The sequence below is a fragment of the Danio aesculapii genome, chromosome 8 (assembly GCF_903798145.1).
Source record: "Danio aesculapii chromosome 8, fDanAes4.1, whole genome shotgun sequence".
NCBI lineage: Eukaryota > Metazoa > Chordata > Actinopteri > Cypriniformes > Danionidae > Danio > Danio aesculapii.
Window position 1 is genome coordinate 2,942,283 of NC_079442.1, and position 17,984 is coordinate 2,960,266.

General features: G+C 34.3%; 2 protein-coding genes across 2 annotated transcripts in view; both read left to right on the plus strand.

The window, feature by feature from the left end:
* npy8br (neuropeptide Y receptor Y8b) overlaps positions 1–708 on the plus strand; it is a 43,628-nt gene extending 42,920 nt beyond the window's left edge. Inside the window, exon 2 of the mRNA XM_056463009.1 lies at positions 1–708. This exon is cut by the window's left edge and continues 2,082 nt beyond it. The gene's annotated coding sequence lies outside the window, so the exon portion shown is untranslated.
* A 10,476-nt stretch (positions 709–11,184) lies between these two features.
* Positions 11,185–16,205, plus strand: LOC130234075 (uncharacterized). The gene is made up of 9 exons (XM_056464350.1): positions 11,185–11,245; positions 12,453–12,768; positions 12,849–13,004; positions 13,482–13,574; positions 13,722–13,859; positions 13,961–14,053; positions 14,460–14,509; positions 15,287–15,389; positions 15,695–16,205. The coding sequence occupies exons 2-9, from the start codon at positions 12,571–12,573 to the stop codon at positions 15,998–16,000; spliced, it is 1,137 nt and encodes a 378-aa protein (XP_056320325.1). The 5' UTR covers positions 11,185–11,245; positions 12,453–12,570; the 3' UTR covers positions 16,001–16,205.
* The last annotated feature ends 1,779 nt before the right edge of the window (positions 16,206–17,984 follow it).

Here is a 17,984-nt window from a genome sequence, read left to right on the forward strand (position 1 = left end):
TAAGGAAAAAATGTACTTAATTTTGACTAAAATAATGTTTTTTTCTTGTCTACAAAATGCTTCTTGATTTTTGGATATTTGGACTAAAAGGAAGAGAAAAACTCTAAGTAGGAAATGCATTTTTTCAGCGAAAATGGACTGAAACTGATTAAGGAAAGATTTATTCTGTCTGGGCTCTCCAGAGGACGACTCTGTAAATTGCGTTGATGTTTTTATCCTCCGCTGGAATGACTACGGCCAATTAAATGTTGCCGGACTTGTGGTCATTATATGGTGAGTCCTTAATGGCACAGAAAGCCATTTTGCCAATTTAGAGCAAGGTTTCTCTCTTGGAGATGGTATAATGAAATCCTGAAGGACTTTTTTTTCATTGTCTTTGTCCAGTGTGTGACTTAGTAACAGCAAAGAAATGGACTATTTTGGCAAAACTGACAAGAAAATATATTCTGTCGTAATTTACTCACCTTTATGCCGTTCCAGTACTGTTTAACTCTTTGTTTTCTGTGTGACATAAACAAATCAGATTAGGTTATTCTCACAGAATGGGGTTTTATATTCAAATTCACTACTTTTTCATTGTTTTTCTGTCTAAATGCATTTGACAGTGACTGTTACATTGCAAAAAAATGCATTTCTTACTTAAACGTCGTCTTGTTTATAGTATAAATATCTAAAAATCCTTAAAACAAGAAGCATTATCTAGATAAGTACAAAATATTGTCTTGTTTTCAGAAATAATGTCAAAATGAAGTGAATTTTTCCTTAAAACAAGCAAAATAATCTGCCAATAGGGTAAGATATTATTATGTCAGATGGAAAAACTAGATTATTTTGCTTATCCTATTTGAAGATTATTTAAACTTGTTTTAAGGAAAAACTCACTTTATTTTTGACATATTATTTCTTAAAACACATCAATATGCTTCTTGATTTAATAATTTTTTGATATTTGGATTAGAAACAAGACAAAAAGATTAAGTAAAAAAGCAGTGTATGGCTTTAGGACACTTGAAATATAGCACATGACTCATAGGAAGACTATTCGAATACTTTTATAGTACTTTATTGTCCATTTTAAACAAACCAGGCTCATTTTGATTACGTACCTCGATATACATTTCTAGAGAGTGCCAAATATGTCCCAGGAGCTATGTTTTTTTTGCAGTTTTTGTTTTCCCAAATCCACCAGAGGCCGCTGTGAACACTTTTTGAGATCTCAAACTTGCGAGTGCCTCTTCTCGCGTAAATCCACCAGAGGCCGCTGTCGACTGACTTAATGACTAGCCGACCGACCAACCACCATCCCTAAACACAATCAACAGTGTTTTCAAAAGCAATCCAGAAAAGGAAATGCCCTTGCGGCTGCCTGATTTTTACCACATTTTCAGATTTGACCACATTCTCACTCTGTTATTTACTTGTTTGTTTTACTTTTATTCTGGATTCAAACCCCGTCATCATGATCAACTCCGCTCTGCGTCTCAAGTCCTCAGATGAATGCAGCGAGCCACTGGACAAACTGGTAACAGCAGAAAAAACGTACACATGGAGGTAAGCGGTCAGCTGGTAAGCGCGAAAAAGAACGCCGTCATACCGCCCCCTAGTGTTCGTTTTAAAGATGAAATGCAGCCATATGTTCCTCTGGCTACTTAATTCGCGACCTCCAGAAATGTATATAGGGCTACGTTTTCAGAATGAGCCTGTGTTGATTTTGAAGTCTCTTGAAAATCCTTGAAAAGACCAACAATGAATGTATCTTTTTGTGTTTCACAACATAAATTAAGTCATACTAATCCGGAACAGCATAAACTTGAGTAAACAACTGAGAAAACATTCTAGAACTAGCAATATGTGTATAGCATGTACATTTAAAACATGTATAATAGTTCTTTCTAATACAGTAGTTAAAATGCAGCATCAGCACATTCATTCATTTATTTATATACAGTGTTGGGTAAGTTACTTTAAAAAAGTAATTAATTACTAATTACTTAATCAATGTTGTATGTGAAATACTTATCTAATTACTGTGTCTGAAAAGTACCTTAATTACTGAATAATTAACTAAATACTTATTAAAATCCCCATAAACCTTGAGTGGACAAACAATAGAAATTAAACTTTGTAAATAATTCATTCATTCATTTTCCTTTCAGCTTAGTCCCTTTGTTAATCTGGGGTCGCCACAGCGGAATGAACCGCCAATTTATCCAGCATATGTTTTATGCAGCGGATGCCCTTCCAGCTGCAACCCATCTTTGGGAAACATCCATACACACTCATACACTACGGACAATTTAGCCTACCCAATTCACCTGTACCGAATGTCTTTGGACTTGTGGGGGAAACCGGAGCACCGGGAGGAAACCCACCCGAACGCAGGGAGAACATGCAAACTCCACACAGAAACGTTAACTGACCCAGCTGAGGCTCGAACCAGCGACTTTCTTGCTGTGAGGCGACAGCACTACCTCCTGCGCCACTGCGACGCCCACTTTGTAAATAATAAATAATTCAATAAAATATATGAGTCAAACATGAAATAGTTTCGCCTTTTAGCTTTCTGAATCATCTTTATTACATACTATAAAACACGTTCTATAATAACGTAACAACTTTTATTATGACTGGTTTAAATGTCAGCAGTCGAGGAAATATAGTTCAAACACTTGAATGTCCCTTTAAGCTCCATTTCCTTGCCAGAATAACACTTATCAACACAATCTCACGGCAATTCGTAACTTTTTGATTTAGTGGCTAATTCGTATGAATTCGTATATGATCTAATCCATACAATTTAGTACGATTTGCTCATCCCCCAATGACGGTTGGGTTTAGGGGTGGGGTTAGGTGCCACGCCTCCTTTTTAAAATCGTACAATTCCGTATGACTGAATTCGTACGAATTAGCCACTAAACTGACAAAACGTAAAATACTTACGTTTTCTCATGAGATCAGGCTGCACTTATCTAAGTAAGTCGAAAACGTTTTTCGATCAGGCAGTGCCAATTCGTACGAGTTACGATTTTAAAAAGGAGGCGTGGCACCTAACCCCACCCCTAAACCCAACCGTCATTGGGGGATGAGCAAATTGTACGAAAATGTACGAATTAGATCGTACAAATTCATACGAATTAGCCACAAAATCAAAAAGTTACGAATTGCCGTGAGATTGTGTTGGCAGTGCTGCTTTTTTGCCAGACACAGGTATTTTGTTTATTATGCGCCTAAAAGACGGAGATTCTACAGTACGCAGCGGTAGCATCTCTTCCACAACGTAGCCTGCAATCGTTTTTTTAAGCTCACCTTCAGACACTTTCTGCGCTGGCTAAGTAAAATCAAGTTTTGCCTGCTTAGCAGGAGTTGCCGCGGTGTTATCCGTCAATGATGAACATGGATCACTCAGAATTGTTCGTCTATGCTGCCGTGTCAGCTGCTTTAGTAGATTACTAGCGGCCGATAGTTTTTTCTCCCCAGGACATAGCTTACATATGACTGTGATGTTCTTGTCTGCTTGTTTCAGAAAAGTGAAGTAATGGGCATATTTCGTGAAACAGCCACTCACTTCAGCGTCCGACAAGTTCCGCTTTAGAATATGGGTAGTTTCACACCTGTGAATCGATTCTCTTATTCCGAAACAAGGATTAAAATTGTTACAGTGTTGCTCTTTGTGCTTGATGTGGTTCGCTTTCACACGGCAAACTTTCTAAACGGAGCAAAAGAGCTAAAAACAAGTCATGTGCGAGTAAACTCTCCTCACATTGGTCACCTCAGAGCAAGAAGGTCGCTGGTTTGAGCCACGGCTGGGTCAGTGGCGTTTCTGAGTGGAGCTTGCATGTTCTCGCCGCGTTGGCGTGGGTTTCCTCCGGGTGCTCTGGTTTCCCCCACAGTCCAAACATATGCGCTATAGGTGAATTGATGAACTAAATTGGCCGTAGTGTATGAGTGTGTGTGTATATGAGTGTGTATGGGTGTTTCCCAGCACTGGGTTGCAGCTGAAAGGGCATCCGCTTCGCAAAACAAATGCTGGAATAGTTGGCGGTTCATTCCGCTGTGGTGACCCCTGATGAATAAAGGGACTAATAGTAGTTTGAACAAACAGCAAATGGCTTTTTTTTGAGTGTAAGAAATTCAATTTTTTTGCAGTATTTAAATATCTACATTGTGAAATATATTATTACCGTGAAATAAATTTACTTATACTATGAAATCATTTTTGATCACACAGCAATTACCCTCAACACAGAGAGACACACACTGCTCTTATCATTTATTAAGCAATCCACTCATCAAAACTGATACCACACTGACCACTTTTGACCCATACACTATAGCTCTTTTTATAAACTGTGCTTTGCTCAGATGTTTTCAGAACCAGACTGTGGGAAGATATCAGCTTGAAGTTTCCAAAAGCATGGTTGTATTATACTTTCAGAAGAGTCAAAAGCATTATTATCACCCAAAAACACTTTTAAAAACATTCAGCCGAGTTATTTATGGTGTAATACGGTATATTTCTTGCTCAGTACCATCTCCTTCTCACTGTATAATTACATAGAGGGTTATTTACAGGGTGGCCGGCAAGCTACACTTTTAGAAAATTGCTTTGAGCTATTTATGTGAATCAATATTTGTATTTTCCTTCTTATTTTCAGTGTTATTTTGTTGGCCACGAGTGCAGTGTGCCTGAGGTTGGCTGCTTAACATAAAGCTGATATCTGGACTGCTTGCAATAAAGCATTTACAATAGACCTGCCATAAATACAAAGTCACACGCCAAATTTCCGTTCATGAAGTCGAGTTAAAGAGTATAATAATAATAGTGCTGTTTACAAACCCAGTAAAGTGTTGAAAAACACATTGAAGCTCCCTTTTTTAAAATATATGTATTTTATCACACTGAATGTGCTGTTGCTTATTATTATTTGTTGTTCAGGACAATTGAATGTGCCATAAATAGATTACAGAAATAATTTATGCCAAAAACTATATATTTAACAGAATTTATTGTCTTAAAGAGTTAGTTCATCCAAAAAAATAAAAGTCCGTCATCTTTCACATATCTTTAGATATATTATATTTAATGGATCAGTGTTCCTCCATTGAAAATCTAACCCTAGCCCTGACCTTAACCCAAAAGCTCATTCGGTAAGATATTAAAATTAAATAAATGAACAAATGATTAAAAATTTATTAAATCAAGCAGGTTAAAAGAAAACTCCACTTTTAAATCGTTGGCTTGATCCATTTTTGAATATATTCAGCTGATTTCTTGTTCTGGTGGGGTCATTATTAACTTAGCTTAGCATAATGAATTGAATCGGATTAGACCATTAGCATTTAATTTAAAAAGAAAAATCAAAAAAAGAGTTTTGATAATTGTATTTTATAAAGCTTGAGTCTTCTTTTTTTGTAATTTTATGAACGAAGTGCTAATGGTCTAATCCAATTCAATTCATTATGCTAAGCTAAGCTAATAATCAGCCCATCAGAACAAGATATTGGCTGAGCAATAGCATTTTGTAAAAAAAAAAAAGAGTTTTGATAATTTCCTATTTATTTGTTTATTATTAATGAAATGCTATTGTTTAGTCGATTTCTTGTTCTGGCGGGGTCACTATTAGCTTAGCTTAGCATAATAAGTTGAATCGGATTTGACCATTAGCATTTTCATCAAAAAAAATAAATAAATAAAATACAAGGCTCAAGCTTTATATAGGAAATTATAAAAACTCATTTTTTTGAAAGAAATGCTAATGGTCTAATTCGATTCAATTCATTATGCTAAGCTAAGCTAATAATGACCCCACCAGAACAAGAAATTGGCTGAACAATAGCATTTTGTAAAAAAAAAAAAAAAGAGTTTTGATAATTTCCTATTTATTTGTTTATTATTAATGAAATGCTACTGTTCAGTCGATTTTTTATTCTGGTGAGCTCACTATTAGCCTAGCTTAACATAATAAATTGAATCGGATTTGACCATTAGCATTTTCATCAAAAAAATGAATAAATAAATAAAATACAAGGCTCAAGCTTCATAAAGGAAATTATAAAAACTATTTTTTTAAAGAAATGCTAATGGTCTAATCCGATTTAATTCATTATGCTAAGCTAAGCTAATAATGACCCCACCAGAACAAGAAATTGGCTGAACAATAGCATTTTGTAAAAAAAAAAAAGAGTTTTGATAATTTCCTATTTATTTGTTTATTATTAATGAAATGCTACTGTTCAGTCGATTTTTTATTCTGGTGGGCTCACTATTAGCCTAGCTTAACATAATAAATTGAATCGGATTTGACCATTAGCATTTTCATCAAAAAAATGAATAAATAAATAAAATACAAGGCTCAAGCTTCATAAAGGAAATTATAAAAACTATTTTTTTAAAGAAATGCTAATGGTCTAATCCGATTTAATTCATTATGCTAAGCTAAGCTAATAATGACCCCACCAGAACAAGAAATTGGCTGAACAATAGCATTTTGTAAAAAAAAAAAGAGTTTTGATAATTTCCTATTTATTTGTTTATTATTAATGAAATGCTACTGTTCAGTCGATTTTTTATTCTGGTGGGCTCACTATTAGCCTAGCTTAACATAATAAATTGAATCGGATTTGACCATTAGCATTTTCATCAAAAAAATGAATAAATAAATAAAATACAAGGCTCAAGCTTCATAAAGGAAATTATAAAAACTATTTTTTTAAAGAAATGCTAATGGTCTAATCCGATTTAATTTATTATGCTAAGCTAAGCTAATAATGACCCCACCAGAACAAGAAATTGGCTGAACAATAGCATTTTGTAAAAAAAAAAAGAGTTTTGATAATTTCCTATTTATTTGTTTATTATTAATGAAATGCTACTGTTCAGTCGATTTTTTGTTCTGGTGGGCTCATTATTAGCCTAGCTTAGCATAATAAATTGAATCGGATTTGACCATTAGCATTTTCATCAAAAATAAAAATAAATAAATAAAATACAAGGCTCAAGCTTTATATAGGAAATTATAAAAACTCATTTTTTTTAAAGAAATGCTAATGGTCTAATCCGATTCAATTCATTATGCTAAGCTAAGCTAATAATGACCCCACCAGAACAAGAAATTGGCTGAACAATAGCATTTTGTAAAAAAAAAAAAAGAGTTTTGATAATTTCCTATTTATTTGTTTATTATTAATGAAATGCTACTGTTCAGTCGATTTTTTGTTCTGGTGGGCCACTATTAGCCTAGCTTAGCATAATAAATTGAATCGTATTTGACCATTAGCATTTTCATCAAAAAAATAATAATAAAATACAAGGCTCAAGCTTTATATAGAAAATTATAAAAACCCATTTTTTTAAAGAAAGGCTAATGGTCTAATCGGATTCAATTCATTATGCTAAGCTAAGCTAATAATGACCCCACCAGAACAAGAAATTGGCTGAACAATAGCATTTTGTAAAAAAAAAAAAGAGTTTTGATAATTTCCTATTTATTTGTTTATTATTAATGAAATGCTACTGTTCAGTCGATTTTTTTGTTCTGGTGGGCCACTATTAGCCTAGCTTAGCATAATAAATTGAATCGTATTTGACCATTAGCATTTTCATCAAAAAAATAATAATAAAATACAAGGCTCAAGCTTTATATAGGAAATTATAAAAACTCATTTTTTTTAAAGAAATGCTAATGGTCTAATCCGATTCAATTCATTATGCTAAGCTAAGCTAATAATGACCCCACCAGAACAAGAAATTGGCTGAACAATAGCATTTTGTAAAAAAAAAAAAGAGTTTTGATAATTTCCTATTTATTTGTTTATTATTAATGAAATGCTACTGTTCAGTTGATTTTTTGTTCTGGTGGGCTCACTATTAGCCTAGCTTAGCATAATAAATTGAATCGTATTTGATCATTAGCATTTTCATCAAAAAAATAATAATAAAATACAAGGCTCAAGCTTTATATAGGAAATTATAAAAACCCATTTTTTTAAAGAAAGGCTAATGGTCTAATCGGATTCAATTCATTATGCTAAGCTAAGCTAATAATGACCCCACCAGAACAAGAAATTGGCTGAACAATAGCATTTTGTTAAAAAAAAGAGTTTTGATAATTTCCTATTTATTTGTTTATTATTAATGAAATGCTACTGTTCAGTCGATTTTTTGTTCTGGTGGGCTCACTATTTACATTTACATTTACATTTAGTCCTTTAGCAGACGCTTTTATCCAAAGCGACTTACAAATGAGGACAAGGAAGCAATTTACACAACTATAAGAGCAGCAGTGAACAAGTGCTATAGACAAGTTTCAGGTGTGTAAAAGTCTAAGAAGCAAAGCATTAGTAAAAATATTTTTTTTTTTTTTTTTTTTTGAGAGAGAGAGAGAGAGAGAGAGGGCACAGTTAGTGGTATAGCCAGAGAGGCAGTTGCAGATTAGGAAGGAAAGTGGAGACCTAGCTTAGCTTAGCATAATAAATTGAATCGGATTTGACCATTAGCATTTTCATCAAAAAAAAAATAAAATAAAATACAAGGCTCAAGCTTTATATAGGAAATTATAAAAACTCATTTTTTTAAAGAAAGGCTAATGGTCTAATCCAATTCAATTCATTATGCTAAGCTAAGCTAATAATGACCCCAACCAGAACAAGAAATCGGCTGAATATATTCAAAAATGCTTAAGGTCCACGGTTTAACTCTAGAAGACTTGAAAATTTGGCTTTATCTTTCAAAATAGTTGGAGTGTACCTTTAATTCAAGTCTTCTGAAGTGACATGATCACTTTTATTTATTTGACAGAGTTAATAAATGATGAACTGATTCCTTAATCAAGTTAAGTAGTTTCTACAATCGTAAAATGACTACATTATTAACTCATAATTTAACCCATTTCTTAAGAGTGACCAGATACTATGAGTATCTATGTATTTTCAAGAAAATGTGAGTCAAACGCTGTCGTCTGCTGTGCTTTATGAAGAATCAAAAAAAAATGCTGGGTTGTCATAACCCAACTTTGGGTTAGTTTTTTTCATCTTAATTTAAATGATGTTTTTTATCCTAATGATTTTCCATATTTGACTCAACAATGTGTTATAACAACCCAGCATTTTAAGAGTGTGCCAATATAATGTTCTCTGAAGTATTTCCGCATGTCATTTGTATATTATTCATGTCATTGGATATTTGGAAACATTGTACATATTAAAATGGACCAAAGTTTCAAGTTGCGTTGATTTTGTTCCTCAATTCCTGAATGTACTTTGATGGACACTGAATTTCTTTTGCGTTTCTTAAAGTGTGAGAGTTTCTGAGAGTTACAAGATACTTATGGTTTATATTTTAATTTCAGTGTATTTAATACAACTCTGAACCTAACTGTTGAAAATTGAAAGTGGTTGCTCAGTGGTTAGCACAGCAAGAAGGTCGCTGGTTCGAGTCCCGGCTGAGCCAGTTGGCATTCCTGTGCGGATGTTCTCCCCATGTTGGCGGGGGTTTCCTCCACAGTCCAAACACACTTAAATTGTCCGTAGTGTATGAGTGTGTGTGTGTGAATGTGAGTGTATGGGTGTTCCCAGTACTGGGTTGCAGCTGGAAGGGCATCCGCTGTGTAAAATATATGCGGGAATAGCTGGCGGTTCATTCCACTGTGGTGACCCCTGATAAAATAAGGAACTATGATGAAAAGAATATGAATAAATAAAAAGCCAAGCAAAATGACAGCTAATCTTATAATGCAATGCAAAAGTAGGCTCTTTTCTGCAATTTGCCAATGGTGGAATTGACAAAAAGCAGTAAATAGTAGAACTACTTGCTCTACAAGAGTGTTTACGACTACTCGTAAAAATACTAATCATCAACAAAAGCAGTGTATCAGTTTGCAACGTCAATAAAAATGACATCCAATAGCCGCACACACTTTTAGGTGAAAAAATACGGTCAATATCATCTCAGTTTGCCCAACAGTCTCTTGTCCTTTTTCTCTAAGCTGGTATTAATAGATGTTGTGTTAACCCCTGTGTGCTGTTCAAATAGACTAGCCTTTCGTTATGTTTGTGGCTGTTTTTGCCCCATTGACTTCCATTATAAATATTTTAAAGCCATGACAGCATATAATCATACGGTCTTTATTGTTGGTGGTTTTCCCAGTTGGGAAGAGGGACAATTCGTTTTTTTACTGTTGATCATCAGTTGGCGCCAGAAGCATTTCTTGCATTATAATTAAAATCTATTCCTCTTCCCAACAACCACAAACAATCATGAATGCATGATCATATGCTGTCATGGCTTTGCAGTCAAATAATATCATTATAATGGAGGTCAAAGGGGCAAAAACAGCCCTAAACATAATGAAAGGGTAGTCAATTTACACATAGTGTATTGTTGAATTAAACGTTCAAAGCATTTTCCCAAAATATGTCATAATACGATTTGTCACCAAAAATCATTCCATTTGCTGAAACACAGAGGCCAAATTGAATCTCAAAACCACCCCAGAGTGGATGAAAACATCCACAACAGCACAGGGGTTAACTGATCTTAAGCCAAATGCTCTTTTTATTATCTGACACATAATAAATTGGATGAAGAAACCCAGGCCGGAGTCCAGAGATTACAGTTCAGAGGTAATATTGAGTTTCTCTGACATCATGCAACTGAATACAGCATGGTGCATGTTTTGTCAATGCAGATGTTCTTCAGGTATACCATTAGCTGGATTTATTCAATATCATTTAATGTGAATAAATCAAACTACTTGGGTTTCACCAAATAAATTCACAATAATGATGGAGTTCTCACAAAGTACTATTAAATCTGGCTAAACTGATAGAACATTACTATTATGAATATTACTGCCAATAGCCTAGTTCCCCTCTCCCTGCTCCCAATGCTTTCCTGTTTGAAATCTCCAACACTCACAGAAATGATTCATGGCAGAGTTAGTTTTTATGCATTTATATCTATTTAACTTTATTTAAAAACTAATATTTTTAAAATCTATACATTAAAAGTAAATATACTCTAAAAGATTTAATCAATTATACAGTTTATTTAATGCAATTGGTTAATAAATACTAACATTGTTTGAATAATAAGAGTTATAAAACAAACAAGATTCTGTTATTTAAAGTTTATGTGATTGGTTTTCATCAAAGTTATGAAAAAAATCAATTTGGAAACAGGAAATGACATCACTTTCGCTGGACACAAGCCCTCGGGATATTGTGGGAATCCGTCACACACATGTTGGTAAGTAATCCGAAACATCCTTTGTTGTATGGCTCCTGTTCTAATTATTTTTTTATTTAGCATGGAGTGTATATAATATTAATCCATTTATGGTAAGTTTTATGTAGTTTGTGATTTTTTTTAAACGGTTTTATCGTACATTGGTTTACCGGAGAATACAGATGCCCGTTAGAATCATAACTTCAGTAAGCTTAGCCAAACAACTTTAAAATGCATCAATTAATCAAATTAACCCCGAAAAGAACTTAAATTACACTTTCAGTTTTTATCGTACAGATAAGAGCAATACATCAATCCAATCTGTTAAGTGTCTACTTTTTTTGGGTACACTTACAATAACAACAAAAGTGTGTGCTTTTGCAAAATAAGGAAAGTAAACAGTGTACGCATTCTTTCTGTCTCTTCGTGAACCGTTTTAGCGTCACTAAAATGATCTGAAACTCCGCGAAAAATAAACACACAGACATGAGACATATATCTGCAGAAAGCTTGACGTGTCTACTTTTAAATGCAGCGAGTGCATGTTGAAAACAAATATTGTTTGATAACGTAATCAGTGTGAAGCCAACACTATGTCCAGTTTCTCAGTCTGAGCTCATTATTTTTAATGCGATCCCGCCCACGAGGCGTTGTTATTACCATGTGAGACGCGTGCGACATGAACACTGGTCAGAAAAAACTGCGGAATCTCCACGAATACATGAGATATACATGAGAGACATACCTGCATAAAGCTTGGAAGCTGCACTTTCCAACTCATTTTGAAAACAAATGTTGTCCCGCTTGGTTGTCCCTCTAACTCTCTCGGCAGAGCACGCAGCACGCCCACAAACAAACACAGCGCGCTGGCTTGAAAGATCATTAAATTTTCGTTCTCAGGAATAAGTTGGGATTATGACCTATTGAACCTCACGAGACCACCGTGATCTGATGCTGCTTTATTCAGAACGTGACGCATGTTACACGTGTTATTTATTGAAGTTTGGAAAGAGTTAACTAAGACTGCGATTATTTTGGGCAAAATATATATAAAAGTTCTTAATATTTCAGATCAAAACTCAGGTGTGTTTTAATCAGCTTTGATCCTATCCGAATCACCCTTTCTTCTGCATTAACCAATTTATGCTGGTGCAAGGTGGTGAAAGAAATTAAATTACAATTCAACAGAGTCATAGATGTCTATTTATTAAAATGTTTTTCTTCTCAGCCGAGCTGGACATCCTGAGGTTACAGTCAACTCTTTGAAGAATAAACGAAGAGGCCAGGAGAAGCCTGCTGCTAACGTGAAAAAGCCCAGGAAGGCAGAAGTTAATTTCTGTCCAAGCATGCCCAGTGGTGAAAAAAGAGAGAGTATGGAGGCAAAAAGAGTGGCTTTACTGACAGAAGTAAAAAAGAAGAAAAAATATGAGGCTGAGATCAAGAAAATGATGCAGCATACTTTTTCAAGGAGGCAGGAGGTTCTTCAGGAGCCAGCAATTGCAGAGTTTGTAGACAGATGGCCGGCACTTTTTGACATCTGTGAGGTAAGTGTGAAGTGTAGTAATTTGTTCTATCAATGTTTACAAACATTTAAAATCAGTATCCTATGTGTTGTCTTTTACAGATCAACTTTGAATTTATGCGACTGACAACTGTACCTCTGACCTCCAAATTCCTTGGAGAACTGGACTGTCACTCTGGCAAACTGATAGAGATTTTTAATGCCAAAGGTGGTGCTGCAGGAAGAAAGATCAGCGCCATAATGGCCCAGATGAATAATGTACGTGTTTGTCTAATCTGATAAATATATGGTTTGTGTCATCTGTGAAGCTTGCGAAGCTCATATGTCAGTTTTTTTCTCTGACTTCTGACGTTTGTGAGCTTTACTGAGGTACCTAGCAAAAACAAAATTTTACCAAGATTTTTTTACCTAATTTGTAGTATAAAATATCTTAAAACACTTCCATAAAAATTTATTAATTTATATAAAACAATATCAGTGTTATCGAAACTTGCTTTTAGCATTTTATACTGTAAAGCCTTGTATATAGAATAATAAAATTAAACAACAATTAAAATTAACTGAAATCAATGGGAGTTTACTTGCTTGATAGAAAGATCATCTTATTTTAAGGAGCCTGAAAATGAGTTTCCATAACAAATAAACTTTATAAGATTGTTAGTTTTTGCAGTGTAAAACAAGGTGATTGGTGTGGTCAAGAAGAGAAATGTCTTTGAATCTGTTGGCTTTTAACAGAATGAAGATGTCAATGTGAGGCGAGATTGTGTGATGAGCTGTCTGAGCATCTATCTCAATGAAGACCTGGACACACTTGTTAAAGAATATGTGGTATGTATCAGAATAGTGTGCCAGTAATTTTTCCATCTAGATAATATGGATTGTTCATGAGAATGGAATGGACATGAGGACACATTGACCACCAGTATTTCAACATTGAGTCCATTGGGTTGTTTTGAATAAAAAAAATCATGCAAGGTAAATGGTGGTAGAGCTGTCACTCTGAGGGAATTAAATCCGCTTGGTCCAGAGGAACCTGAAGATGAAGTTGTCCGGGTTCTGGCACCCACATGCCCCTTCTCCGCCAGAAACAACAATCCTCGCCAAAACAACAAGGTGATGACACAGACATTTCCTAGTGCTCATGAAACTGAAATGATTTTACTGCATTGATATGATTTTGGAAATGTTTATTAAGAAGTGCCTTGTATCACCAGGATGCATGTTCTGGACTGTCTGCTTACGAACTCAAGCGCCTTGAGAACATCGCGCAAAAGGAAGCCTTTTTGTCGTCTCTGAAGATATGGCAAGTATGTGGACATTTTAGTAAAGGACTAATCAGCTGTTTTCCATTTCATTTGCCCTCTCCCTACCTCAGTCTCCACCCTACTCTCCTCTTAGTCTCTTTTTCTCTCCCTCCTGCTCTTTCACTGTTGTCCCCCACTGTACGGTCCTTCTCCTTTCTTTCTTTTGTATTTAATTGTTATCTTACAGGTGTAACATAGATTTTAAAAATATGTAAAATTAGATTTTGGTGGATTCTTGTATTTTTCTTTAAAATATAGTTTACAAAATATTGTAATTTCTGTCTTCATCCATTAGCACACCTTTTAGTATAATTATGGTTGCTGTCTATACAGAAAAACAAGGAGATAATTATTCTTCTTTGTCTCGCCCGCTCTCTCTCTCTCTCTCTCTCTCTCTCTCTGTCAAAAGGTAGTGGAGGATCTGAGGCAGTCAGTGAAGCCAAAGCCCAATGCCAAAAGGTAAATAAAGCAGTACAATTAAAAGCATGGATCTTTTTACTGTTGGGGCTAATGGATGTGGAGTAAACTCTATCGTTTTATGTAATGATAGGAGCTTTATAGCAGTAAGTGACGTCATGGTGCACCTGCGGTTTATTAGAGTAATTTCATTGGAAGAAACCGCTTCATCAGGATGGAACTCTTAAAGGGATAGTTCACCCAAAAATGAAAAGTTTGTCATCAATTACTCACCTTCGTGTTGTTCCAAACCCGTATCACCTCCATTCATCTTTGGAACACAAATTTAGATATTTTGGATTTAATCCGAGAGCTTTCTGATCCTCCCATAGACATCACTGAAAATGCACATTTAAAGTCCACAAACATAAAGTCTTTATTTTTATAATTTTTTCAGCCAAAAAGTATTCTTGTTGCTTTATCATGTTCAAATTGAGTGACCCATGTCACATGGACTACATTAACTATGTTTTTAGTAGGTTTGTGTAATTTGAATGTGCACTTTCAGTGGTGTCTATGGGAGGATCAGATCCAAAATATCTTGATTTGTGTTCTGAAGATAAACAGAGCTGATATGGATTTGGAACAACACGAGGGTGAGTAAAAATTTTATTTTTGGGTGAACTATCCCTTTAAGTTTCAGGCTTGATGGACATACTACACTCATCCTGACTTGATTGTCAGATTATAAATTGTGACATTGGCAGAAAGGTGCACAGCATTCATGAGAAGGGTCTCCATTTTTAGTTAACTTTTTTTAACTGCATTTTTTTGTGGCAGGTTAACGGCTTCATTGGAAGAAAAATCTCTGCAGTCTCCCCGGAAATCCCTCCGTTCTAAAACAGAAAACCTCACCCCAAGTGAAGGGTTGACCCATAATCAAGTGAGAACAAGACTAATACTTGGATAATTTTCAGATATTATATAGTTGTTGTTACATTAATAGGAAATTGCACAACTGGAGATAAAAATGCATTGTGTTGTTGTTAACTTATTATCCACAGCCTTGTGACTTTTATTTTTCCAGGCTTTTAGGGGGTGATCAGGTCTTAAGGTCATTATCCTGAACTTGCATCCATTCCGTTCTCATGAATGCATATATGCTGTGTGCTTTAATGAAAAGATGTATGTATGTGTACGTGCATGCGTGTGTGTGTAATATTATAAGTGTGTGTTTATACATTCCAGGACATTGAATCCAGAGAGGCAGAGGAAGACATGGCAGGAAAGACCATGGGCATCTACAAAGTACAATCAGAGGATCATGGTCAAGGTGATGGACGCTTCACTGATGTCCGTGTTGTGCTGGAAGGTGTGGAGGTTCTCCACAACCTGCAGAGTGTCACTCATGCATGCGTTATGTTATATGGCCTGATCTACGCGCTCAATTTGAACTACCCTAAAAGCCTGAAGTGTACATTTGAGGTGTACCAAAAAATCCTGATGGACCTGGACTCAACCAAGCTTTCCCCGAAAGTACAGACACTGGACTGAAAATGGATCTCGGAGTACAGTTTTATTTTTTATTTATTTATTTTTTAGGGTGTCCAAGCAGTCATGTGATGTTCGAGTGTGGCTGTGTAAGTGGGTTCATATGGATGGTTTCCTAAATGTTGGCTGATGTTAACTTGGCTCAATCCAGAGTTTTGTATCAGACAAATATAAATAAATCTGGAATTTTCCAGTTGGTCTATTTCAATGTGATGCATTGTTTAATTTGGTTTAGTATATAAGCATACATTAAACATGATTCAAATAAATGTTATTTATCTTTTTTAGTTACCCCGATTTAGTTCTCTTAATTATTATGCAATTTATACAATAAACTTTGTGTATTTTAAATAAATACACTTTTTATTATTAATTTAGAATAATTACATTTTACATGAACTAATTACGTAAACCTGAGGATTATGCATTTAAAATAAATAGGTTTTATTATCCTTATGAAAATAAATAGCATAAAGATTATTTGGTAGATTTGTGTTAAAATTATGAAAAAAATATAAATGGGAATTTGTCATGTAATAAAATTACATAAATCTTAAATTTTGGATGAAATATTTCTGTGAGTGAAGGTCCTATGTCATAATAAAGGTAAAACCCCCTAATAATAATAATAACTATGTATATATATAGTATATATGTATATATACGTTATATATCCTGTATATATAGCTTTAAAACATCTTCCCATATCTTATAGTGACATATTTGGCAAATCATTTTGGTCATAACTAAGAGACATCTGACCTATCTGACGTCATTAATAATTATAGCTAATTAACTATTTATAATGTTTGTAATTGCATAACCATCATGTTGAATAATAAGCATAGTTCGTATCGTGTTTTGGGAGTGTATTATTTTGGTTCACTAGATTTCATACAGGGAATTTGTATTCATGCAGGGCATTTTACGCGCTCTCTTTTATCTAATTTTTGCATATTACTGAAATAATAAGGCTTTCAATCTGCAAAGGAAATGTTGTTTTAATGCTAAATGCGCTTTAAGTGCGAGTAAATAAAAATATAGTTTAATTTATATCAAATGGTATTAGTTGGCCTTAAGAGAGATTCACCACCCTGTTGAGCGCGACATATTTTTTATAATTCTTTAAAATGTGTATTACATCAAATTCATGATATATTTATGGTCCATAACAAGCAATTGCATTAGAAAATGTGAGGAAACCTGTTGCGTTTAAAGTCATTAATTGACTTTGCTTTAAAAAACATAGTAAATAGTACTTTAAAAGTGAGTAAACCTGTTGCTTTTAAAGCCATTAGTTGACTTTACTTTAAAAAGTGAGTAAACCTGTTGCTTTTAAAGCGATTAGTTGACTTTACTTTAAAAAGTGAGTAAACTCATTGATTTTTAAGCCATTAGTTGACTTTACTTTAAAAAGTGAGTAAACCTGTTGCTTTTAAAGCCATTAGTTGACTTTACTTTAAAAAGTGAGTAAACCTGTTGCTTTTAAAGCGATTAATTGACTTTACTTTAAAAAGTGAGTAAACCTGTAGCTTTTAAAGCGATTAGTTGACTTTACTTAAAAAGTGAGTAAACCTGTTGCTTTTAAAGCGATTAGTAGACTTTACTTTAAAAAGTGAGTAAACCTGTAGCTTTTAAAGCGATTAGTAGACTTTACTTTAAAAAGTGAGTAAACCTGTAGCTTTTAAAGCGATTAGTTGACTTTACTTAAAAAGTGAGTAAACCTGTTGCTTTTAAAGCGATTAGTAGACTTTACTTTAAAAAGTGAGTAAACCTGTTGCTTTTAAAGCGATTAGTAGACTTTACTTTAAAAAGGGAGTAAACCTGTTGCTTTTAAAGCGATTAGTTGACTTTACTTAAAAAAGTGAGTAAACCTGTTGCTTTTAAAGTGATTAGTTGACTTTACTTAAAAAGGTGAGTAAACCTGTTGCTTTTAAAGCGATTAGTTGACTTTACTTTAAAAAGGTGAGTAAACCTGTTGCTTTTA